General features: G+C 32.9%; 1 protein-coding gene across 2 annotated transcripts in view; it reads left to right on the top strand.

Moving 5' to 3' along the window:
* Positions 1 to 27,766, top strand: part of LOC124362397 (neuroligin-2) — a 59,649-nt gene extending 31,883 nt beyond the window's left edge. For both annotated transcript variants that reach the window (XM_046816844.1, XM_046816845.1), the window contains exons 5-13: positions 2,009 to 2,220; positions 5,756 to 5,923; positions 6,891 to 7,092; positions 10,241 to 10,428; positions 14,196 to 14,382; positions 16,002 to 16,107; positions 16,453 to 16,648; positions 17,867 to 17,982; positions 20,234 to 27,766. In XM_046816844.1, coding sequence (XP_046672800.1) covers positions 2,009 to 2,220; positions 5,756 to 5,923; positions 6,891 to 7,092; positions 10,241 to 10,428; positions 14,196 to 14,382; positions 16,002 to 16,107; positions 16,453 to 16,648; positions 17,867 to 17,982; positions 20,234 to 20,564 — 1,706 coding nt within the window. In that variant the 3' untranslated portion in view covers positions 20,565 to 27,766. The remainder of the gene's footprint in view (positions 1 to 2,008; positions 2,221 to 5,755; positions 5,924 to 6,890; positions 7,093 to 10,240; positions 10,429 to 14,195; positions 14,383 to 16,001; positions 16,108 to 16,452; positions 16,649 to 17,866; positions 17,983 to 20,233) is intronic.
* The last annotated feature ends 228 nt before the right edge of the window (positions 27,767 to 27,994 follow it).

The raw sequence follows: 27,994 nt of genomic DNA, 5'->3' as shown, positions 1-27,994 counted from the left end.
GTGTGACCTTAGTACAAATGTTTTATTGGTAGATTATTGTGCTCTTATAGTGCCTGAAGCATACTAAGTTAATATGGATTATCACAAGACTCATTAAAACAATATTAAAATTAAAAAGTAAACTTGGATTATATTTCCTCTATATACACATGAATCATCAGGGTAATTATAAATATATTGTTTTTATACAAAAATCCATATCTACAAATTTAAATAAATTAAAAAATGTAATGATACAAAACAACTTATTGGGAAGTATAGTCCTTAGGATGTTATAAAATAAGTGTTAGGATAAAAAAAATAATATAAATGACATCAGACTATGGGTAGACCATTTACAAAAAGACCCTGGGGTGATTTGAGTTCACGCAGAGTGGGGTGAATACCCCAGGCCGCCCTCTCCCAGTATCCCCACTACTGCACGGCATTTGCTCAATCGGATCATCTGATTGATCCGGCTCAGTCGGTATCGTTCACTTCTCGCTAGAGCGTGTCATCGTGTTGCTGAAGAAATTCAATGAATGAACGCCAGAACGGAATGACCAAGTGAACAAAAGGATCCGTTTGCAAAAAAGTGAACGAGTAGCAGAAGAATGAGCATATTGTAAAGTGAATGGATATATATATATATATATATATATATATATATATATATATATAAAACAATAAATGTATTGTTTCAGGAACATAGTAAATGTATTTATTAAAACTGGTTTAAAAAATTTAATTGTATGTTTCCAGATACATTACTTAATATTTTAAATGTTAATGCTTATGAACAATGGACTTATCATGCACCTTTGATTTATCATAAGTGAGGTTATTCCCTTTCAAATGTTTTAATTAAATTACTACAATTTAAACAGACACATTCCTCGCTTGAAAATAGTTTATTTCTATAAATAACAATATATTTTAGACATCTAACCGATTAGGTTTCCACCACTTTTCATAATACCCAGGCTTCCTACTCCCCCGTCGAGTCACACGATTACGGTTTTATTCTTAATCGGCTAGGAGTGAACGAAAGGAACGACTGAACTGTTTTTTTTTCGACCAAGTGGAACCTAACGCATAGAATCTATAGTTTTAGTAAATTCCATATGATGTTATTTTTTATGGATAAGAGGTTTAAAATGAAAATATAAATTCTAATATTGTATGTTTTAATGATACTTAAAAATAATGTATCTAATTTGGAAAAAATATCAAATTTATTCAGTTGGCAGGAAAAAGTTAATGAAACGTTTAAGGTGAATGGGTCTTTTTAAACACTCTCATACGGATCACTCGTTCACCTGACAGACCATTCGAACTGAACGGGTCAAGGGCCGAACGACACATCTCTACTGACCACTGCCACTGCGTGGCTAACCTCACAAGAAAATGAGAGCTCCCTGGATATGGATACGTATATGGCTACATATGTCTGTTCAATCAATATTTTACAATTAGACTGTGACATTTGTATAGGCCTACACATAACAATAAATACAGTTATAGAACAGGTCAATAGTAGCAGTGTAAATAAAACTGTGAGAGCGAGACACGATCCACACAGCTGATAAACAAATACAACAAGATGCTGTTCCCGCTCCGCTTCCCACTGATCGCCACACCCCCTTGCCGGAGGGGGGGCCCTCCTGCGCGGTACTGCTCAGATATTTGCTTCTGCACAGGTTTCTTTACAAGTGGTTTACCTATAGGAGAGGATCGTCCTGCCCTATGGAACACTAGATAGTTGTTGTTGCAATATTAACAATACATTCTTTTATTTTTTAACTACTTTTATTTCAGTTATGTGGGTCTGATGATGTGTTTCTTGAAAGGCCTCACAAAAATCACATTTAATAATTGTTGGAGTGTTTGTTTGTAAATTAAGTAATATTAACAATGTCTAGTTACAAAAGAGTCAATTTCTTTCATTAACAGTGTTGCACTTCAGCACGAGTATTCATTGTTTACAACTCACTTTCTGTACTATGTTTATACCTTAAGATGTTTAAAGGTTTCCTAAGTACAGCTGACGCCAACTCCCCAGGAAACTATGGTATATTGGACATGTCAATGGCCCTCCGGTGGGTCTATGAGAATATAGAGTTCTTCAACGGTGACCGGACCTCTATCACTGTGTTTGGCCCCGACGCTGGAGCTGCTGCCGCCGGTCTGCTCATGGTCAACCCTCGAACTAGGGACATCATCTCCAGGGTCATTGCTCAGGTGTGTTTATGTTGTTTATAATATTTTTATTTAATTTTAAGTCCATAAATAAGGGTTAGCAGATAGTTCCAAACCTTTTCACTTGAGTTGTGTCATCTTAAATAACTGTATTATTCAAGCTTACAAACAAAACATCAAATCAAAGAACTATCATTCTTCAAAGAAAACAACATTGGAAAAGACAAAAAAATTAAGTTTTTTAATGTTAAGATTAAACTAGTAAAATGTAGTTAATTAATTTAAATGTTTTTCCTTTTTCTTTCTTTTAATCTTCCTATCACACAATAGGACAATGACTGACAGCAACTTTTTAAAACAACTTTTCTTGTGGAATAGTAATACCATAATATTCAAAAATGTATCTTCTAAATTCTGTCTATAAGTCTGAGAAGGGATATTTTTTGTGTATCTTCTATCTTTTAAGTCACAGAAGAAGACAGTGTTTTGAAACATATATTTTAAACAGTTTCTATAAAAATCTCAGTATTATTTTCTTGTTATACTGTCTTGTAGAAATAATAATGTTAAAAAGTATTTTATTAAATTAAAAATATCAACGTCTTGTGATGATTTTATTATAATGCACATGTAACATTGTTTCCTCTGTATATTTTACTATAAATATTTCAAATATCTGAATAAAAGGACGGAATTGTTTGTTTTGATATTTTTAGTTTATACAATTGTAATACAAGTTTACAGACTTTTAAATTGAAGGAAAAGGAAACATATTTGATCAGGCTCTCATGAAATTAAAATTTTATTTTGTATATTCACCACTTATATCCATGACTTTACTTAGTTCAAGGAACAATAAAGAGAAAGCACCCAAAAGCTGTACAAGAATACAATTCATAACTCCACGGTGTCAACAACACATTGATGGAGAATGGTATATGATAGTCATCTTGTTCCATTTGGTCTTACCTTTTCTTAAAAATTAAGATTAATGTGTAAACTGATAGGGGTTGTAATTTTTTTGAGAGAGTATTTCATCTGAGATTTTGGTGGAACCATTTTTCTTTTGTTCTTTATTCTTTGTTTTTCCAATTTTATTTTTATTTTATTTTATTTTACATTTTAACGGACATCTCACATTTTTACAGTTTTGAACAATAATTAAGCAATGAAAGTAAACAACCACAGTGACAAATAGAGCAATAACGATTAAATAAAACTATTTAAGTGACGAAACGGATATAAACTATGAATGACAATAACGTAATTAATTATTAGTGTACCGTGATTTGAAACTATGGAAAACAACGAACAATAACAGCAATAAATTAGCACGAAACAATGAGAATAAACCATGAATAAACAAGAATAGACAAGAATTAACAAGACACAATATATAAATAAACAGCAATGAGAGACGTACAGGTAAAGTGTAAGAACGAGTGTCTTCCCTCATTTTGCAACTCCTAGGCAGATAACTCCTGCAGACCGGCGATCTTCCTCTTGAGCACTGGTATACTGTCCACAAAAAAGTCAACGATGTCGGCGACGCTATTACCAGAACTCTGAAGTCGGTACATCGTATCGTTTGCTGCGTAGTTGGTGCGATGTTGCTGCCTAGCGAACAGGTCTCTGGAGCGAGTGGCTGAAGGGGGTCCTGAAGAGGATCTGGCTCAGCATATCGGGACAGTCGATTTTGCCATTAAGGATCTTTGACAGCAGTACAACGTCAGTGGAGAATCTGTGATCCGCAAGAGTCAGGAGTCCCAGATCACGAGACACTTCCCCGATGGGGAACCTGACGATAGAGAAGACCACTCCTGACACCCACTATTCGAATAAATCTTCTTTGAATAGTCTCTAGTTCATCTATGAGAAACTTCTGGTGGGGGTTCCACACTGGAGAGCCATATTCAAGGATTTGGCGTACCAAAGCACAATACAAAGTTTTTAAAGCCGTGTCACTTTAAGCTTTTGAGAAGCGGGAGACAAATCCAAGCATTTTGTTTCCTCTGCTGCAAATGTTTCGCACATGCAACTCAGGATTCAGTGAAGGTACTAATGTAATACCAAGATCTTTTACCTGCAGTACACGAGTTAAGGGCTCACTGCGTATATTGTACTCATGGACAACGGGGGGAGAGATTCCGATGGGAAGGTCATCACTTGGCATTTCTTAGTGTTGAGTTTCATTTTGTTCTCTTCGCACCAGTGGTCGATCGCACAAAGATCTTCCTGGATTCGTAGGCAGTCCTCTTCCAGTGGATACGATGGAAAAACAGTTTCACATCATCAGCAAACAGAAGTGAGTCGCATTGTAGAGCTTCAGGAAGGTCATTTATGAAGAGTGAAAAGAGATAGAGTCCCAACAGCGCGATCCTTGGGGAAACTCCAGAGTATGAAATGAATTCTGATGAAGTGGCCGAAGCAAACTTGATGAATGAACGCCGGTTTGAGAGGTAGCTTGTCAGCCACTTAATTTCCGTGCTTCCAAATCCTTGATCAAGCAATTTTCTCAAAAGTAGTGTGTGGTCTACCGTGTCGAAAAGCCTTGGAGAAATCCAGATATATGGCATCTAACTGATTATTGACGGTGAAGGCCTCATGTATTTTGGACTGAAATAACGTTAAGTTCGACACAGTAGACCTCCCACTCATGAAACCATGCTGCTGTGGTTCAGATTAAGCCAGCCAGTTTATGCTTTAAACGGTCAAGAAAGAGGTCCTCAAAAAACTTTGGCAATAGCTGGCAAAATCGAGAGATTGGTCTATAATTAGCAACATCTTCAATGGCCCCTTTTTTGTGGAGGGGAACAAACGTAGGCTAATTTTAAAGATTCTGGGAAGACACCAGATGACAGTGACGCATTGAAAAAGATCACAAATTGGCCCCGCCAACAGACCACCGCAATGTTCAAAAACCATCGGGGGAATTTCATCAGGGCCCCATCCTTTGGTCTCATCGAGCTTCCTCAGCTTGCTCAATACTTCTTGGTGTGAGATTCTTGAAAAAATGGGAGTTTCCAAAAGTGATCACCACTAACAGGTATAAATATCTCCGTGGGCCTCGTATACACTGAGGAGAAAAAATCCCTGAACAGTTCGCACATCCCTTGAGGTTCCTTTGATTCGATGTCTTTTATTATTATATTATTCTTTTGAAGCCTCAAAAAGGTCACTTAGAGGTTTTTAATCTTGCTTGTATTTAATTGATCAGATAGTTCAAATTTTGTGTCTTGTTCAAATAGCACTATGGTTTTTAATTTTACAATTGGGACTTTGAGTGTGTTACTTCTTCAACGAGGAATTCAATCCTGCTTATGTTCTTCTGTAAATTCTTCTCCAATACCTTTATTTTATCCTCCATATTTACTATTATAGTTTTGAACTTGAAGTTTTCAATTTATTTCTTTCGGTTGCTTATGTTTGTTTTTAAAAAAATGTTAAAAAATTATACATTATTTATAAAAAAGAAACATTTTAAATATAAGTCATTAAAAATGTTGACACAGTCATTCTTAAAATTTAATCCAAAAATAAAAATGAGTGCTGATGTTCATTTTGATGGATATTTTAGAGTGGGTCTGCCACAGCGGACTGGGCACTGTCAGTGGACCGCTACCGAGCCCAGAACACTAGCCGAGTGTACGCTTTGCGGTTGGGCTGTGGCATTGAGAGTTCCTATAAGATGGTAGACTGCCTGCGACACCGCAGCTTCTATGAGCTGGGCAATGCTGAGTTTGAGGTTAGTACTTGTGCCTTAAAGTCTAATTCGTTTAGAAGTTCTATCATATGTTAAGACACACTGCTTGTTGCACATACATACATGAAATGCATTCTAACAAATTGCTGATTCTGATAAATAAAAGATATTAAACAACAGTTTAATTAGAAGCCTGTAGCCCTCTCTGTTGTGTTCAGTTATCATACAAATTCTCAGTTTGTTTTTTACATGCCATTTTTTTTAACATGTTCTTGTTGATATATTTTACTTCAATTAGCTCTAAACTGCAATACTGGATTATTTGCTGGGAAGTTAAGTTGAAGTACTTCTTCCATAGAATTATGAATTACTCAAATTCATATTGTTTTACTATAGAATAATAAAATGCTTTAATGAAAGTTTGTTGAAAAACTTAGATTCTCGTTGACTTATATTTGCCTCTTTCCATCATGTTATATTTGTTATAACATCAATGATGAGTAGTTATAGAATTTTCTAATTCTTTTTATTTTCTCTGATCTTAATGTTAATAGGTCTTTTGTCTTGCGTATTCCTTTGCCAAGTTTATTCTGTAAACACTATATGTGAAATCAAGAGAGCTTGTTTTGTTTTTATTATACTTGCTATTTCTGATTCGTGCTTCAATTTTATTTTCAGATTTGTGCTTTTTGGATCTTTAGTTTCATTTAAAGTTCACGTGGTGCTTCATATGTCAAGTAAAACAATGTTTATTATGATTTTGATATCATTGTAAAAAATTATATATGGCAGTTACGAATTATTATCATGAAGTTAGGCTGGAAGAGAACTATAATTTTATCAATTCAGCCAGTGTGGACCAGTGTAGAACTTTCAGTATATTGAGATAAAATTTAAAATAGGTTAGTCAGATCTTTTCAACTTTAATTTGATATAAAACCATGTATTTAATCTTAATTTTAGAATAGCTATCTGTTTTAATAAATGACATTGAACTTTGTCGTCACAGCCGCAGGTGGGTATGTTCCCTTGGGGTCCGGTGATGGACCTGAATTTCACGGTACCTCGTGACACCTGGTATGAAGGGTGGCGTGAGCAGGACTGGCGCTTCACCAACTTCACTGCTGAGGCTGAAATACGAAGAGGACGCTTCAACCGGGGGCTCTCATACATGACTGGTGTCACCACCCAGGAGGCAGCTTTCGTTATATGTAGGTACTTTGTTATGTCATAAATATTGTAGATTCCATTTAATAAACCTCTTTTAAAATTTGAGAGCATATAAACCAGGTTAAATGTATGCCAGACTTCGCATTCACCCAATTTCAGAAAACATTCTGGCCTGAAGATCAAATCCCAGTAGGAATGGATCAGTGTTTTCATTTTTGATATATAGTTAATACAATACAATACAATACAAATGATCTTTATTGACATAAACATGGAGTACAGTCATGGCGTCAAGAGTTTTTAAACTTGAGTTGCGTGGTCATCAGTGAGAAGGTCTTCCTATCTGCAGGCATTCTTCAACAGAGTAGAACTCCTTGTCCAACAGCCAGTCAAGAAGAGCTTCTTTAAAGTTCCTGTTGCTTTTTTGTTCTTTCAGCGTTGGTGGAAGGATGTTGAAGAGTCTAGCCCCGACATAGGACGGTTTTTTTTTTCATAGGCAGTCAGGTGATGTGCTGGGAGTCTGTAGTTAGCTCTGTTCCTAGTGTTATAAGGATGTGTATCCAAGAATTGGACGAGTCCTTTGTTAACTGCATAGGTTATTACCTCACCGATGTACAGTTTGGCAACTGTCTGCAGTTTCAGTCTCTTAAACACCCCTCTACAAGAGTCCCGAAAACCCAATTCAGCCATTATTCTTATTGCCTTTTTTTGAAGGAGCAGTACCTTGTGTAGATTTCGCAGAGATGAAAAACCCCCATACAGTCAGCCCATAGCGCATTTGGGACTCAAATAGTGCAAAGTAAGCTGTTCTTGAGGTTTCTGTGTTGCTGATTTGTTTGAGTCTCTTAATTACATATAGGGCAGTGCTAAGTTTTTTGCACAGTTGGTCTACGTGGGGTTTCCAATTGAGGTCACTGTCTAGGGTTATCCCAAGGTATTTAGCCTCTTTATATGTTGAGACATTGGGTAGCTCGAGGGCACTCCTTCTTTGTGGGCCAAAGAAAAGCTGCTGTGTCTTCTCTTCGTTCAGAACAAGGTCATTTTCCTGACTATACTGTTTGGCTATACGGGCAGCAATGTAGGCTTTAATTTCCAGCTCGACACAACATTCTTTTGCGACACAATGAGCTGGAATACATAGTTAAGAGTTTCATACATAAATTCAACCCTCAAAATTAAGCTGAATGAGCTGTACTTTTAGGCCTTGAAGTCAGAGAGTGACACTTTTTTATAAGGATCAATGATATAAATTGTTATGCAAAATTTCTTGTTATTTGATAAAATGGCTAGAGTGTGTGAAATATTTTGGACCAGTGTGCAGGAATAATAAAGTTGAAGTCTTTAGTCTATTTAGTGACAGTATTTATAATGCAATGTAATGGAGGCCTGCAATGATTTTAAAATTGAAATGGGCTGGTATTTAGCATAAATATCTCTTAACTCACTGTGCTTGCTTGTTTCCTCAAATTATAATAACAGAGTGATTGGTTTGTTTAGTCATATTAGTGCCCAGTCCTCCATTTTTGTTCCTTTAGCTACTGTAAATATGCAATCCCACAATGTCAAAGGAAACTAATTTTGAGTATCCCAACTATTTTATAATAAAATTTAGACATCACTACTGTCATAACTATTTGCAGCAAACTAGAACAGAATGTATTTTGTTCATACAAATACAAAATTCTGGATTAAGTATTGTATAATGAGTAGTAATTTGGGATAAAAATATTTCTATGTGTTATTCTGATATCCAAGCAATATCAATGCCAAATTTCTTCTGTCCACTACATTTTGTATGATTGAACATAAACATGCAAAGACTCGTGACATAAAAATATCCGAATATTTTAATACTACATTAACGAAATGAAAGTTGAAAATTTGTTCATTCAAACAAATTTTACTGTTTTACAATTTAAAAGAAATTTGATACAGAAAAATATGGAAGAAGTCACAATAGAGAAGTCTGATTACTTGCTAAATAGACTATGCTGTGATATAGTCAAGTAAATACACAGATTTATTATGATAATGAATACAATTTGGTCGGATACATCACTCCCTCATATCTATATGTTCGCCTAATCTTTACTTTTTCTGTAAAGTAAATCTAGTAAGTATTCTATAAAATGTGACTAGTACATATAATTTTTAATCTTAATGTTTAGTAATCTCAGTTCATGTAGAAACTCTAGAATTAAATCAAGGAAGGATGCATCGTTCAGCTTGAAAAAGATTTCAGCTATGATTCAGAGGTAATGATATTACCTGCTCCAAATGTATTTTATTCGCTAAAGTATGTTTATTGCTTCCATTATGTCATTTATTGTTTTACTAAAATAATGAAAACATATAGTTATTATCAAAAGAAAAATTTTAAGAAATTTGGATATAAACCTCGTAAGGTTTCTGATTCTTATGTACTTATATAATAAGATATAACAATATGTAAACATTAATGATGGTATATGGGAAGAAATAAGTATAGTAAGCAGCTATCGTACATTCACAAACATCATATAATTATATTTTGTGTTATATGTATCCACTCCTTCCCTATTTTCAGATGACGTAATTTGTAGATTATATCTAAAACAAGTCCCACTCTCCCCTTCCACTATTAACTTTCTTATGACTAGAGATGGAATGATTTACTTTGGGGAATGTTTATATGAGCAACAGGAGTTTCTTTGACTCCCCTTCCCCCAAATGAGGTATTTTGGGAGTAAGTAAAAACTTTTAACTAGGAATCCTTAGAAAGTGACATCTCATTTTAAAGGTATTATTAAAAGAAAATGAATGGCGCAAAATAGAGGTCTCTAATGTTACTCTATCAAATTTGGTGGCCAATTACTTAAAATTTTTAATGAAACCCCCATAGTTTAAGATACATTTAAAGTTATTGTAAGCAGATAAAACATTCACTTATTAGTTATTTTGAAAACTTACAACACAAGATAGATAGATAATAATTGAGTTAAGCTTTACTCTGCTCAGATTGACTTTATTTTTAAGAATATAAAACTGTACTTGAATATTTTATTGTTAATATATAACATAGTGTATTAAATAACTTTGAAAGCCTGATTTTACTATATATCATATGAAATTAAGAAAATTACTCTGTATTATGTAATTACCTTTTAATATTGTCATTAATTAATTTGATTTAACTGTATTGTGTTACAGATAACAATGATTCTCTTGCACCGTTCTATCAGGTTGATGACAAGTTTTTCGATCAGAAGATCAAAGAGCTTGTAATACGATACAATTACACACTGAATCAAAAAGGAATCTATGAAGCAATCAAGTATATGTATACATACTGGCCTGACCCTACCAACAAGACCCACATCAGAGAACAGTATATACATGTGAGTGTAACTGTAGGTTCTGGGGATATGCATGTTAATAACATTACATATTCATTGAGAATAGCACCAGAACTGAAAACTGAAGCTAAAAATGTAGGTTCCTCAGCCCAGTCCTATCCGAGCTGTTTCACATTCACCTGTGTGGGAACGACTTGCACTTTTGTTTTTAGGCCTTTGAATGTTCCATCATACCATTTTGAGTAGTCTTTGTGCTGTGTTTGTTTTATGTGGACTGCGCAGTATCAGTGGTTAGCATTGTTCCCAGCCAAATTTGTTGACTATCACATCTTTTTGTCACTGTATTTTTCCTTGTGATCAGAGTTGCCTTGAATTTTGAGCTCCAAGTTATAACCAAGCAAATATTAGTAAAATCAAAAAAATATTTGATTCTAAAGTTGTGTAACTTGCATATCTATACCAGTAATGTTTTTAAGTAGTTTACAAAAGAAATTAATTTATGGAGCCCCAAAAGGCCCATATAGAGGAAAAATGAAAAATTATATACATACCAGAGGTATGAATCTTTGGATTGGGAAAATTGTGAAATGACAAACATTAAGTTTCTGTACAGTAATTTTTGTTACACTTACTAAACACAAACACTTACACTTAACACTTACATAGTGATATTTTTAATATCATATTTGACTTTGTCAGTACAATTTTGTAATTGTTGGACGACAATAAAATGATTCTGATTCTAAGATTCTGGAAGCTGAGAGCCAGTGTGCACTGCATAATAAGCACACCAACAATATACAAAGTAGTTTCTCTTGAAATTGATAGAGGAGTTTTGTCTAAGAAACCAATTGATCGTTAACCATGTTAGGTTTGGTGGATGTCAAAATTGGAGGTGGTCAAAAGGGTTAAAAATATAAAGTGTTAATTTTTTCCTCAAATTATATTATTCTAGCTTCATACACTTAAAACTGACCATCAGACACAAATCAACACATTAACACATATACAGGGTGTATATTATGTCTGGAAACACCCAAATTTAAATCCTTTAATAATTTAAATATAAATTTGAAAACCTCTTACAATCGTGATAGAGATTGGGCATCTACTTTTTGGAACAATGTTTTGTTTATGTCACACCAACGGGGGACGTCCTGCCGAGGGTATCGTGAATATTCTTAATGGAAGCCTATACCTTGTGATACATAATTTTTAAAGGTAATAGCTTACTGAATTGAATGCCACAAACCGCATCTCAAAGGAATTATTCTATCAGAAAATAGAGCATTTTTAGTATTGAAAATTTACTGATGTTCAACAATGTAATTTTTAACATGGTTCTTGCCACAAAATGTGTTACACTAATTTTTTAGCATTTTTTAAATGTTCAATTAAAATAAAATAAACAATTTATTTTTTTAAGCTGGTTTCATTAGTACAAATTTACCAGTTTTTTATTACAATGAATAAAACTTATGAGTCACTTTCTCTGATTACTTATGAATCTGTACTTGGTGTTTTCCAGTCAGCAGGAAGGTTTAAAGAGACAAAGGTCACTAGCCTATGAGAAACATTATTGTGTTATTAATCATCTGGTCTACAGGTTTCAGTTTGTTGAGCATGGAGCTTTCACTAGACAGGTCCTAAGCTTGGGAATTACAAATGGACAAAGGTCATATCATTCCTGTCGAGTTAATCAGTGTCTCTGAAGCATTGCTGTCAACAAGTTTATCTAATTACAGTAGTTTCAGTTTTTATTTGGCATTTTAATGGAATTGTCTGAAAGAGAACGAATTACTCTGTTGATGATGCGAGGATATGGCGATCGTCAAAGATCTTATCGGGAAGTTTGTAATTTGTTTAATGACACTTTTCCAGAAAGGAATCCCATAAGTGTTTCAACAATATCAAAAACTATTGAGCGTTTTGAAATGACAGGGAGTATACGTAATCGGCCAAAGTCGGGTAGGGATACAATCTGCAACAGATGAAGAACATGCACTAGATGTTTTGCAAACATTTATTGAAGACCCACATACATCGCTCAGAAAAGCTGCACAGCAACATGATATGCACCCTATGTCTGTGAGTAAGATTTTGAAAATTAATAAAACAAACCATTTTAAAGTTTCATTTAGTCCAACAGTTAAGTGAGGATGATTACGACAGAAGAGTTGAGTTTTGTGAACTTGTGATGCGCAAATGTGATGACAATAGAGATTTTCTGACCAACATACTATATTTTCTGATGAGGCAACTTTTTTCCTAAATGGCAATGTTAACAGGCACAATTGCCGTTACTGGGCTAGTGAAAACCCACATTGGATTACTGAGTCCCATTCACAGCAACCACAAAAACTGAACGTATGGTGTGGAATTTTAAGGTAACAAAATTGTTGGACCCTTTTTCATCAATGGAAATTTAAATGCCGAACTTTACTACAATATGCTCCAAAATGAAATAATCCCCAGCTATTCAAATTGCATCAGGAGAATACTTTGATAATGTATGGTTTCAGCAGGATGGTGCTCCCACCCCATTATGGGAGACAGGTAAGAGAGTATTTGGATTTAAGGTTTCCTCATAAATGGATTGGCCGAAAGAGGAGAAATCGAATGGCCTCCAAGATCTCCGGATTTGTCACCAATTGATTATTTCCTATGGGGTCATTTAAAATCCAAAGTTTATAGAAGAAAGCCTCATAATTTGGAAGACCTAAGAAACAGGAATTATAGAGGAGATTGCTTTGATAACTGAAGAAATGTTAGGCAACTCTGTCGAATCATTTTACACAAGATTGGCTCATTGTCAAACCGTAGAAGGAAACACAGTTCGAACAATTGCTTTGACACCAAATGCAGGTAAAACGTTTGTTGTAAGACTTTTCTAACAGCATACATTATGTTTTATTTGTAATAAGAAATCAATAACATAAGTATTTCCATAATTGTACTGTAATAAAAACTGGCAAATTTGTGCTAATAGAACCAGCTTAAAATGAAATTTTTGTTTTATTTAATTGAACACATTTAAAAAAATTCTAAAAAATTAGTGTAACACATTTTGTGGCAAGAACCATGTTAAAATTACATTGTTGAACATCAGTAAATTTTCAATACTAAAAATGCTCTATTTTCTGATAGAAATAATTCCTTTGAGATGCGGTTTGTGGCATTCAAATTCAGTAAGCTATTACCTTTAAAAATTATGTATCACAAGGTATAGGCTTCCATTAAGAATATTCACGATACCCTCGGCAGGACGTCCCCCGTTGGTGTGACATAACAAAACATTGTTTCCAAAAAGTAGATGCCCAATCTCTATCACGATTGTAAGAGGTTTCAAATTTTATATTTAAATTATTAAAGGATATATTTTGGGTGTTTCCAGACATAATATACACCCTGTATAGTATGTCACTGTTAGCCATCGTGATAAACAGACTGAAGTTGCCACTTTAAAGGTCTGTATGAGGTTAGCTGACACTGATTTAACATTTGTATACATGTCAGATGATTGATATTATGTGTGTCGAACTAAGAAAAATGTGATCTGAGAAAAAAGATCACTTTATATTTTAAACTTTTTTTACCCTCCATTTAAATCTCCACCAAAACTAACATGGCTGACAATCAATAACTTCCTTTGGAGAAATTTCTCTTTTTAATATTCCCAGACTTTAAAAGTCATTCACTCAAACAATCTTCAATAATTTGTGAAATGTACGTGATTGATGTAGGATTTTGAAGGAAATTTAGTCAAAGGAAATACCTAAAAAGTAATTTTTTCTTTTGTTGTCATGTAGATGCTGTCAGACTTTTTGTACCGAGCACCTGTGGATCAGATGGTGAAATTGTTGGTGGAACGCCAAGTACCTGTCTACATATACGTGCTGAACACCACTGTAGAAGCCTTCCGCTTGCCTGAGTGGCGCAAATATCCTCACGACATAGAACACTATCTGCTCACTGGTGCTCCATTCATGGATATTGGTAGGCAGACAACTTTCTCTCCGTATGATTCTTCCTTTCCTAATCAATATTATTTTGTATTGTCGGGGATTGTTAAAGGGAGATTATGAAATAAAAATATCTTGTGACATTCTGCACGTGGGAATGAAGATAAAATGAAGCATAAGAGGTGTGCAAGGAGATAACATGCCCTTTTGTTTGGAGCACAATACTGCAATTTGCACAAACAGCAATCCTGCCATTGCTTTCTGCATGAGTAATACTTTCGTTGGTTGATCTCCTCTTCTCTGATGCCATAACAATATTGATTTGTCCTGTGGTTGTCATTTCCTGTCATTATTTACAATGTTAAAAAAAAATATAAACCAGCAGAATGTGAAATACATTCTGATTTCTGTTTTTTTGAACATAAGCAATGTTAAGCAAGTTGAAATTCATTATGAAATCAAGAGAATTACAGAGTAAAACAGGTGTGAAACTTCGACATAGAGTTCAAAAGTAAAAAAAAGGGATTTGTCTGTAAAAAAACAGTTTTTTTTTTTAATATTTAAAATGCTCACTTAGCGATTAACAGTTCAGAATTCATTGATTCGATTCACCTATAGCTCGTACTACTCGATATCACTCATTCCTGCTTATAAATAAGAAAATTTCAGTGGTGTTATGCCTATGATGTCCTTTGAGAAAGTTTGTATAAATTGATCACTCTAAATAATTGCCTGAGCATTACAAGTGATAGCTCTATTTTACATCTAGCTACAAATATTTCCACCTGTTTGTTTATTTTATACAGCTAATAATTAAATACTTTTTTGTTCTTTATTCATACCATTATGTTCAGAAGTGAAATCCCTACACATTCACATTGAATATATCCAATTGTTTATCTATGAATGAACAAAATTACTGCAAAGAATATTAAAATTAATAATTTAATACTTGATAATTGTTTGTCAAAATATTCAGGTTACGGATTTAAAATGTTTAATCAAACCCTTCATAAAAAATATTGGAAACTGTAATTTTCCTCTTTGATTAGAATTTATTAAAGCTAATATAGTCTAATATGACATAAAGAATTCCAGTCACTGATTTTTAACAATTAAAATTATATATCAAAGCATTTTTAGTTGATTATTTGAACGTTTTTGTTTATTTTCACATAAGTCTGATATTTTTGCATGTCATCGAAGTAAATTCTGTATTATTTGAAGTAAGATATTCTTCAATGCTTTTCATTCTAGTGTAGATTATTGAGTTGTTTAAGTAAATATTACTCAAGCATAAAAGGTCAGAACCCTGCCTTATGTATTGTTTATACTTAGTGTTGTTTATTTAGCAGAAATATTTTCTATCGTCATTGTACTCGCTATGTTTGTGAGTGTCTTATCATTTTTAAAATTTTGAAATTGTCCAAAATACGCTTAAATTCAGAGGGTTTATTGATTTCTCGTTATAAAAACAACTCTAAAGATTAATCAATGAGAATATTTATTTACATATGAAACAAAAGAGAAATATGCAGATAATCTATGTGCATATTGTTTTTGTGTTAATCTATATGCATTCCAAAAGAGCTGCATATAATAGCATTCTATTACCAGATGTAAAATGCTAACACATTTTTTTATTTCCACCAGAGTTCTTCCCAGAAAAACCTCCTCTGGAGCGCACCATGTGGACAGATAATGATCGTAACATGAGTCATTTCTTCATGAAGGCTTACAGCAATTTTGCCAGATATGGGTGAGTCAATAATATTAAAGTGTTTCCCATTACAATTAGATCTAAATTATTACTGTTCAGTTCTTTTCATTTTTTATTTTTCACTGTCCAGTTTTAAAAGTTTTTTTGTCCAGTTTCTAGTACTACTCAGACAGTTTGATTTTATCATTCCTTTAGATTATGATTAATGGATCCAAATGTACAGATTCACAAACCTTTTCAATATATTTTCAGAAAGAATCAATAGAAAACTTATATACTTTTTCTTCGTTCATAAATACACCCTAAAAAGTTTTACAGATTATATAATATTTATAAAATTTAAATTAATATAGTTGATAATTTATCTTTTATGTTTCATTTCAGAAACCCCACCCAGACACAGATTCTTGGTCTACATTTTGAGATGGCCCGAGATGGTTTGCTGAAGTATCTCAGCATTAACACAACGTTTAATTCAAGTGTTCAGTTGAATTATCGCCAGACCGAGAGTGCCTTCTGGACTTGGTACCTTCCAACAGTGGTGGGATATCTGGTCCCCACTTACCCTCCTTCTACTGAGGTATGGGATCATCTGTGTAGTATATACTTACTAAAGATATACAGCTTCCATCTAAGTAGTAAGACACTATTAATTCATGTTCATGATGTACAGTCATGAGTCAGGAAAATATTTACTATGATGGTAAAAAATAGTCAGCTTGTGACAAACGTGTGAAAGGAGGAATAAATACAGTATAAAATGTAAAATATTAATTATGTTGGGGGAACGGAGAAAAAAAAGGAGAGAATTGGGAGAAAATTGTATGTAGGGAGGGAAGGATATTTGAGAAGAGATTATAAAAAATATAGTCATGGTAAATAAATCTTATTACAAAGATAACTGTTTATTTGATAATATTTGGCAATATTTACCTGAGTAGAGATAAAAATGGTCACAACTGTTGCTAGAGATGAGCAAACATGTAAAATTTCCAATTTAACACACACAAAAATAACGGTTTTTTATTAAGTTCATGATAAATAGTATTCAATAGTTTTGGATTATTGAATGGAGCTTAAGACATGTACACGCAAAACTACTACTGAATAGGAAATCAATCAAACAAGTAACATTGTGTCAATTATTTGTCACATGACCAACGAGTTTTATCACAGGAAGATACAGACCTTTGATCTAGTTATTTATTTACCTGTCAGTGTGATAGGGTAAAGGAAGGGGACAGAAACAATTATTATGCTTTATTATAGTTGCATTGTCAGATAACTCTCATGGCATGTTTCAATGTTATTTATTCTGGTGTCTTCAAACATTCATTCAAGGATTCAAAGGTGTGTAGTTTTGTTAAAACGATTTACTTCAATAGCCGACCAAGGGGATGAATGGCAAAGTTAGACTACAAGTACTCAATTAAGTAAAATTGTTGTCCCATACACTTAATTAGAATTAACCCTTTTAACTTGTTTTTTTTTTCACGAACTTGCCAAAAAACCAGGATGAAAGTGGTCATAGTGCAGAGTTGGGAAAGAATACATATAATTTTCCTTATTTTTGATGCTAGTTTTGAGAGTTTTTTTTATTGTTGTTAAAATACTAAAAAAACACTTTTAAGTTGCAGCTGTTTTTAGATACAACTATTTACAACAAGTTATGCAAATTAATAGAGGTAGAAGTAATTCAGCAAATGAAAATGTAGACATTCATGTACAGCAGTCAATTGGTTAAATAATACACTAATTTTTTGAGTTTGGTTGACTTGAATAATTGTTCTGTTGGCAGTACTGGTGGGAACCCAAGGCACCCCTCCAGATTGCATTCTGGTCCATGTCCACCATCAACCTGCTCCTCATTGTGATGGTATTCATCTTCTGCATCCTCTGGAGAAATGCCAAAAGGTCTGTAACGTCAAATCATTTAGTTTTTTCTTGAACATGAACTATGTCTGTTTGTTGCAATTCAGGTTTGTTTCTTTTTGATATGTGAGTACTATGCGGACAATATAGAATATTCTTTATCGCTATATTTGTAACAATTAATTTGCTTTTTTTATTGATGTCTATCTTTTCTAAACAAGGTTTATTAATGTAGTTCTAAGTTACGTATAAAAAGCATAAATATTTTGTAAACATTCTTTTAACATATTTATAAATGAAAATAATTAAACATGGTAGTTGTTACGCCTTGAGTGCTGGTTCTAAAAAACGCATGTTTTTATTTTCACTAAATAATGACTGCTTTCTCTAAGTTTAAAAAATAATTGCTTGCAAAATATTTAACACATTGATTGTGACAGACACAATAGTAAGAGTGTTACCTACATATATTATAGCAAGACAGTTGTTATAGTAACGTAGTTTACTATAATAAGTAGTTTAAGAAACGGCTGTACTGGTAGTTTTCTTGATTGAAGCCCAATAAGAATAATGTTAAACCTAAGGTGCTTGTATGACCTTGTTTTTGGTTGTAGAATCATGGTAGAATGTCTCATTTTAAAGATATCATAAACAATGTATCCAAATTATATTTAGTTTTTACATATTTTTACAGGTTATTTGAAAATATCTCAAAACTATTTTGTAGTTCATCGTTTAAATACTAAAATTCACAAAAACAAAAACTAAGACCTTTTTTGGATGCGTATTCATGATATCTTTAAAAAAATACATCTCTCATAATGTTACAATAAAATATAAGGGTGTAAAGGGGCATGAGGGACACATTGTTCTTATGGGAGAAAACTCAAGGTTATGTCACTACAGCTGGCTCTTAACACATTCACTGACAGGCACCACAGTGTGCATGGTGCAGTGTTATACTACTTAAGATTACTAAATGTAAAGCTGCAGTGAAGCTGTTAATAATTATAAAGGACTTACACGGTTGAAATCGGTTTACTTTTATTTTTCTAAAGTTAAGGAAAATGATTGAATTGCATAAGAAATGTATGAATAAAAATCCAGTTTTTAAGTAAGTGGTTGTATTTCAAACAAACTAATAAAAATATAATCACCTACAATAATTTAATTAGAATGTTCCATCAAAATTATACTGAAAAAAGTCAATCATTACATGTACATAACAGTAAGCTGTCAATGTCTTTTGTCTAAAAATGTTATTAGATTTGGGCATTGCTTAATTTTTATTACAGTTTACCAGACAAACAAAGCCAAAACTTGACTTGTAAACAGTGTGAACTAAGTAGTGCATCCTTTCTAGCAGTGAAATGTGTTTCTTACGTTCTTACATAAAACATGAATAAGCTATAATTAGTTGTGTTGAGAACTTTGGTGATCACAACATTTTAAAATGTTATTCACTGTCAAAGTGTTAAGAACTGAACATTAAAACAATTAGGAATATTGGTAGACTACATATTCATTTGGTATCAATATTGATTGTTGAAATAAGTAATGCCTAGCAGGACAGGAACTTTCCCTTACTGACTGTACCTACAACACTCTAAAGGCTGCCTCTTTATAGCATCTCAACCCGTGCTATAAGTCCAACTTATTCTTTCTATAAGTTAATAAAAAAAAAAAAAAAAAAAAGGATTTGCCAGATTTTTGGGTTCAGTTTTAATTGTAGTAATATCCTAGATTTTGTATTTAAATGTAAATGTAGTTTTTTTGTGGTTACCTATTTGTAATATAAATTCTGGAATGCTTTTGTAATTAAAATATCTACACCCTTAATTCTGTTTGCAAATATTAACAAATTTCATAGGCCAAAAGTGTAGATGATTTACAATTCCCCTAGGTAATAACAATGCAAAATAATCACTATGCAAAATGATTTCTTTTGACCTGTAAAATAAATTTACACTAACAAAAAATGTAAATAGGTTTTGTGTGAAAACATTATATTACAAAAAAAAAATTTTTTAATTGGTTAAATATAATTTTTGATTTATTTTATATTTTACATTTTTATAAACAAGGTTCCTACAGTGCATGTAAACACAACTGTTAGTTGTATTATATTTTGTTTTTCTATAACCTGTCTTTGACTATTATATTAAACCCAATAAGTTTTTATCTTGTACATATCTTTATTTGGATACTGCAAACTTTTCATATATAAAAGTAAGGATATTTTTATTGAGGTTGTGTACTTATTTTATCCCATTTATTCGTCTTGTTATGACAGGGACTCACTGTACTACAATGGTGACATGCTGATGATGACGGAGGGTGATCGAATGGAAGGCATCGAAAACAATATCCAGAACCACCGCAGCAACAGCAACATCTACAGCACCGAATACCGTGATGTGCCAGCGAAGGGACGGGGGCTGCAGGTGGAGCCACGGCGCACCTCTTCCACGCCATCCTTGCGCACCGGTAGCGCCACTTCACTGAAAGATATTGGGGCAGTCTCAGGGAGCCCAACTGGTGAGCCACGGAAACAGCGCACACCTGTCGCTGCCAAACGTACAATTACCAAGGTCGACAAAGGGGTACCACAGACGGATGTGTAGAAAACCTCTCGCATTCAATGCCAGTGTGTTCATACCATGTGATATTGTAAATAATTATATCGTTTCCACTCTTAGTCGGCTCTACACTAAACATTTAATGCTGGACGGTTTGAATATTGGCATTTGACAAATCGTACAAATAGCGTAGACTCATGGTTGGTTAATGTGGCCTGTGGGTGTTGGTTTTGGAAGATGGATGAATGCCAAAGGCTCCTTTATCAATTAGATCATTGCATATGTATATATTACAGAATGAATAGTTCAGTTTTTAACTTAGAGTTGCATTTCGTGATGTGGAATGTTAAGATTTAATAATGATCATATACAGGTCACCATAGTCCCTAGATGATACTGTGAGCAATCTTTATTGTGGATGAATTACTATATAGCTGTGGTGCAACCAGGAATCTTATCTTAAATACTCTCTCTCTCTCTCTCTCTCTCTCTCTCTCTCTCTCTCTCTCTCTCTCTGGTATCAAGATAGCAAATAAGTGAGCAACCTTTATTGTGGATGATACATAACTTCGTACTTTATGATTCATTGACAAAACATAAAATATATATTCTTTACTTTAGTTTAGTTTGGGAATTTGATTATTATTGGGGTGTGGAATGAGACAAGTGAGTTTTAATATCTATCAGCATATGTGACTTGCCACCCAGCAGGCCAAGTACTACAACAACTATCATGAAAGGAATTGAGACCAATTGTCTCCAAAGTTCGGTAGTATAGAAAAGGTTAAAGATATAGAGTGCAATATACATACATTCCTGCTTCTATGTCACATAGAACAGCATTAAAGGTTCCAAGTAGATCAACCCCTTGCCAAATAATACTGCTTCAGAGACTACTTTAGGTCATGGAAAGATCCACAATATTGCCATTCCTATTCCACAGGACAATAGAAGTTCACAACTAAACCTACAACCAGAATAATGGTAATCCCACTTTGTGCTATTGTCCGTCATTACAAGAAAAACTTCTTTTAACATTGATATCAACATCAGTGAGCCTACATGACTTTCAGAGTCATTACGTCCACCTTCTAATCCTTGTAATTAAACAATAAAGATTAAGTCTTTAATTTACTAGTAATACCTATCACCATGTATATACTTGAACAACATGAAATAAACTTCTATCTAAGCTTATTACTACTAATTCTATTAATACAATTGACATTAATTACTGTAACCAAGTAAGTCTTATTACTAGTATACTATTAATATTTTGCAAGACATAACACTAAATTTAATTATAAACTACCACTGCCTCAATCAGGTCTTTAGTAATAACAGATATCACTACCTCACACAAACAGTTACATAACACCAGGTAAGGTTGTGGCTGCTTATCAGCGGTGTCACTGGTCAAGGTCATTGAGTCCACTACTGTCTCGGTAGCACTGAGCTGCTCCTGCTCCATGTCCAGTTCCCTGCTCATCCCGGTTGAGTGATTTGTGACAACAATTTGTGTTACCATACCACTAATAGCATAGATATTGTCAATACCAAAAATATGATCGCATTCACTTAGTAGTGTCCATATTATTGTTTTCCAACTTGGCAGTTTCTTCCTTGATTGTTTGAAGAACTGACTGCAAATGAGTTATGCCAGTTCCGGTTAGTGAAGGCCTGTAAATTATTTCCTGAAGGGATACAATGTGACTATTAGACACAGAGGGTCCGTGATAATGTCCCAATGTATCTTTCTCACTTATAACAGTGACGAAAGCGGGGGGAATCCACATATTGTCCATTAGGTTACCATAGGTCTTATGTGACCACTCGGAAATGGAAATAACACGAACTTCTTTGAATACTCATAGCAATGTGAAGTGTCAGGTAAAATTCCAACAGTCTTTACTCTAAAAGTTGTTTTTAGTTCATTGGCACAGTCCAGAGTGAGAGTTAGTTTCTCTAAGGTAGGTACTTATCCGCTGGTACAGATTTCTCACCAAGTCTAAATGGCTAGTTTAGCCATACACAACATTATGGTAAATAATGATTTTAAAGTAAATTTAATTTATTTTGTACTCAAATATCTACAAAGTAGGAGTACAACAACACAGCATGTTGCGTAACTGGCTTCGCTGAGGTTACATGCAACGTTTCAAGTCTATAGCTCATTTCATTCTCAAGATGCCCATGGCAGACATAAGAGAATTTGGGTCAGCCAACTGAGTGATAGACTTCAGTGATGCTCAGCCAAATTCTATGGTTATGTACCATAGAATTCATATTTGTCTATTTAGAAATGAAGTTTCATGCAATGCTCAACTGCAGTTGTAATTTAAAGTCTACAGATACAATTTTTTTCGAGATATGATACTTCAAGATACATTTACATTTTTGTTCATTAAGTTATGTTTCATAGAAGTGTTTAAATAATAAAAGTTCCGGTACGCTAATGATGGTACTACAATGCATGCAAAAGTACGCTAAAATCAGACCTTCTCACAGATTTTTAACATTAACTTTCTACTCTATTATTTTTTCGTTTTACTCTATAAATCAAAATGTTAAAATCTCATAAGATTGTACTTGGTTTCTTTACAAATTTATTCTACTATTTTATTGTTGTTTACCCATAAGACCAATGTAAAGTTATCACCAACGCTCGGCCAAATCCCATGGAGTGACATGCAATATCATCGAACTCAGTGTTCACTAACGCTTACCCAATGAAAGTCAAATAATAATAACCTGCTATTGGGTATGTTAGACATTTAGTGTAGAGTCGACTATGTTAATTTGTGCCTTTTGAGACCAGCGTTCTCTACTTTAATTGTCCCATGCTCAAATATTTGTGTTGAAGAGTGGAGAGGATAAATTTAAAAACTTAATTAAGATAGTTGAAACAAAGTAGTTATGTGTAGTTTATAGTAAAATAAGTTATATACAGTGAAAAATACCAGATATTTATACTATTTTAAAAACCTATTACTTTATTTAGTAATGTCATATAAATAATTACGTACACAATCATGTTTGTATAAATGAGTATGGATCTATTTTACTTAATATTAAAGTAAAACATATATTTTTGTAAGGTTTTAAAAAACTATATTCTACTATTGCAAAATTGGAGATGCATTTGCTTGAAAATGTACAGTGTTATTTTTATATATTTATCTATATATTGTTTTTTATGATAACATTCATCTAATAAACTATAGGCTTTTTAGGTATGACTAGACATGTTTTATTTACAAATAATGTTTTAATTAAATGGATTATATATGTAGTAAATGAAAATGTATTTACTTTTATCATAGTATTATAAAAAATGACAATTTTTGTATTTTCATGAATTCCAAAGGAGGTATCTTCTTAAGCTCATGTCTTTTATACATTCCATAATATGTTAGTTATTTATGTTATTATATAATTGTTTTATAGTGATATATTCACTTAATTTATTGCGGTATTAAAAAAAAATATTGAGTATGTCAATAAAATTAGCTATGCATTTTACTGTGTAACAAAGGGACATCCATTCCATTTTAACATTTTATACATTCCATAATATGTTAGTTATTTATGTTATTATATAATTGTTTTATAGTGATGATATATTCACTTAATTTATTGCGGTATTAAGAAAAATATTGAGTATGTCAATAAAATTAGCTATGCATTGTACTGTGTAACAAAGGGACATCTGCTGTTAACCCTTTCAGAACTAGATGGGTTTTCTGAATTACTGACATAAAAGTTAGTTCTTTAACCCTATGAAGGTTGTAGTTAGTTATATGTTAGGCCAGTTTGGCTCTGCCTCTCATAATTTATAAATCCATAAAAGCCTACTGTATTGTCTCCTACTTTTTTTGAAGATTTGTGTATCTTTAAATGTAAATTTTATGAAATTAATCATATTATTTTGTTAAAATTTTAAAGTAACAAAATACTTTGTTAAGTTTTAGTAAAAATAAATATAGCAAGTAATTTTTGCTTACCCTACAAGAAGATTGAATATAAGTTCACTTTTATTAAAAATGAAATGTAAATGTTATGTAAACATTTAGAAAAAGTGCAATTTTTATTTTTATGGTTCTCAGAGTTAAGTTATAATTGTGTAAGATTGTTTTATATAAACAAATGTTATAAACTTGCTTATTGTCAAAAACAAGTCTGATGGTAAATATTTTGAATTTTGGAAGAACTTTGGGATATATGTTTTTGCTTTGATTGAAACAAAACTAAAAGTTCTTTACTTGAGGCTCATTATTAATGATTGATGATTTAAGAGAAAACACGATTTTGCCATGGTTATGTTACAACAATTGAACTCTGTTTTTTTAAGTACAAGTAGTATCTTTCTGTCCTCTTATCTTGGTTTAAAAGCCTGAGACATAAAAGGTTAAGCTTACATATAAATAATCACATATTAGCAACCCATGGTGAGGGACATGCTGAAGTCAAACTTGTCTACACAACAAAGTTCTAGATCAAGAAATAAAAAAATCATGCATATATCTGAAAAAGTACAGCAGAAGTCTGGAGATGTACAACCATTGCACCTTCCGTGATGTGTGTAACATGCCTTGTATAGTGTGTCAGTTTTGTGATGTATCTGACGAAGTTAGCCTTGCTATTGAAAGGCCTCACAGAAATAAAAGTTTTAAATATTGGTGTATGTGTTTAAATGTAATTAAGTTAACACAGTTCATTTTACTTTTAGATGAGTTAAAGTACAATATGGAATTAATACTAATTTTTAAAGGTATGTTTTCCAGGAAGAGTGATAGATAAAATTCATAAACATTTGTTTTACATGCTTTTAATAAAATAATTATTTTTCTTTCTACTTGTGTTTATAAAATCAATTATAAATTTTTATTTCATTAGATTTTGTTTTATAACTGTGACACACAACAGGGATTCCCTGCTTTTAATGAATATTTGTTCTGTGTCAGAACATATTATTGTACTTTAGGGTGCATCTCTAGGACATCTCTCATCTACCCCTCCGTCCACCACTGTTACAGTTCAATTCAACTTGAACATTTGGAGTCAATATACACATGTTCAATCGTAGTTTAGCGGGTTTTCTGCTTGTGCATACTCATAGTATAACATTTTTCTTTGTACTTTTATGGGGTTTAACTGGTTTCCATGGCTTTCTGTTTTAAATTAACATGAAATTGGAAAGAGGAGAAACATGTATTAGAAATTAGTTATAAAATTGGAGGACGAAAGTACAAGAGAGGATTTTGAAATTGGGAATGTTAAAAATGTGACGGAATCCTCACCTGTGAGTGTTGTTAGGAATGGTAATGGAGAATGACATGGTTAGTTAATCTAGTATATTTAATAATTTTACTTAATTTAATGGCTATTTTTTATTTACTTTTATATTAATGCATAAAACATAATGTAATAAGCAAGGAAATTTCCTGTTCAATAAACCTTTCTTTATATTTGAAAGCACACCAACAAAAAACTGAGATTTAGGGAATCCCCATTTCGTGTTTCAATATGTGACTATTACGCGCGTCAATTATAATAATTATAATATGAGTGTTAATTATAGTGTGTTAATGAGAGCCATTAATGTAATTTTTATTCCATTTTTAACTTTATTGATGTTTTTACTTAGAGGAGCATAATATATTTCGCCTAGGGGTAGAATGTTTAGAGCCAGTCTTGAAGTTGTATATTTTTCTATAAGTATTATATATTGTCAGTAGTATTTGCACATACTTATCAGTGGAATATTTACTATAAGTGTCAATTTCATACAACGTGTAAATAATTTTTGTTGTTGTAATGTATTGTGTAACTTGTGCCGTCCGATATGTTGTGCTGCCTAGAGTTAAGTGTACCGTCCAATATTTAAAGTCTGTCTTTAAACCAGTCTGTCATATAGTTATTGTTATAATAATAAGATTCCTGAGATCTCTTTGCTTTAATGTTTATCATCGTAATTAAATGTTATGTCTGAATCATATAATTACACTGTGTATACTATATTTGTCACCCATTATTCAAATCTTACTTGTCTTAATTTATATTCTAAAGCTATGAGGGTGGTCTGAAAAGTTTCCGACCTCAACATGAAGATGGGAGCACTCGTAAATAAAGCTACTGAATTTCATTGTTTATCAGTTGACAGTTACCAAAGTTTCAGACATTTTGGATGTGCAGTTTTTATGTAATAGTCTTTTGAGTGAGTTGATGTGGGTTTTTTTTGTAAAAATGGGCAAAATTTAGTATTGAACTGTCATTAAATATTTGTTTTTGAAAGTCAATATGCCTTCACAAATCAAAGATGAGTTGGATTCTGTGTATGGGTACTCTGTACCATCATTTACAACAGTGAAATTTTTGGCTGCTAAATTTAAATGTGGTTTTCAAAGGCCAAGCGCTTGGAAGACAATGAACGTTCAAGACATCCAAAGACTGCAACCACCAATGAAAAGTTCACCAAATGGTGCTATACAACCGCTGAATTAAAATGAGAGAGATAGCAGAGGTTATAAACATGTCACATATGAAATCAATATTTAGGTATGAAAAAGCTATCCGCACATTGGGTGCCATGTTTGCTCATGTCAGACAAAAAACATGTTCGAATAAATATTACCAACGCTCTTTTAGCACAGTTTAGGTGAAATAAATCCGAGTTTTGGCATTTAATAATTACTGTAGATGAAAATTGGATACACCATTATACGTCCGAAACAAAATACATTCTATACAGTACACTGCAAATGGGGAATGGACTCTGTAAAAAGCAAAAACTGTTTTTTCAGCTGCGAAAGCGGTAGTAATTAGTTGTTTTATGGGATAGTTATGGAGTTATTTTAATCGATTATCTTCAAAAAGGACAAACCATTACAGGAGTATACTATGCATTATTAATTGCCAAGCTGAAGGTAGAACTTGCAGAAAAATAAAATCCTGTTTCACCAAGACACATCTCACACCTTAGCGCTTGCCACAGCGAAAATCTACAAATTACGGTTTGAACTGGTTGACCATCCTTACTCACTTTGCCTTACTCACTAGATCTCAGAGATTGCCTTAAAAATTATTGCGCTCAGAGGACAAAGATTTTCGTCAAATGAAGAAGCAATCACCTTTGTGAACATTTATTTTGCACAGAAAAATGCTGAGTACTATTTGGTAGGGTTCCAGAGATAGAAGAATCACTGGAAGAAGTGTGTAGAGTTACTAGGAGAGTATGTTGAAAATTATTTTAATATTTTTAAAAATAATGTCTTGTATCTTTGTTAGGTCATACATTTTTCAGACCACCCTTGTACGTTAATTTATATTTAGTATAGGCAACAGATCAATCAAGTTTGTAGTATATTAAAAGAGTGTAAAAGCAATGTTTTATTTGGTTTTGGTGACAACAAAAATGAATTTGAACCTTTAGTGTTGACTTCGACGTTTTTATACCAACATAACACATGAAAGGT

The sequence above is a fragment of the Homalodisca vitripennis genome, chromosome 5 (genome assembly GCF_021130785.1).
Source record: "Homalodisca vitripennis isolate AUS2020 chromosome 5, UT_GWSS_2.1, whole genome shotgun sequence".
Taxonomy (NCBI): Eukaryota; Metazoa; Arthropoda; class Insecta; order Hemiptera; family Cicadellidae; genus Homalodisca; species Homalodisca vitripennis.
The sequence above is the reverse complement of the archived record's forward strand: the minus strand, read 5'-3'. Positions and strand labels throughout refer to the sequence as shown.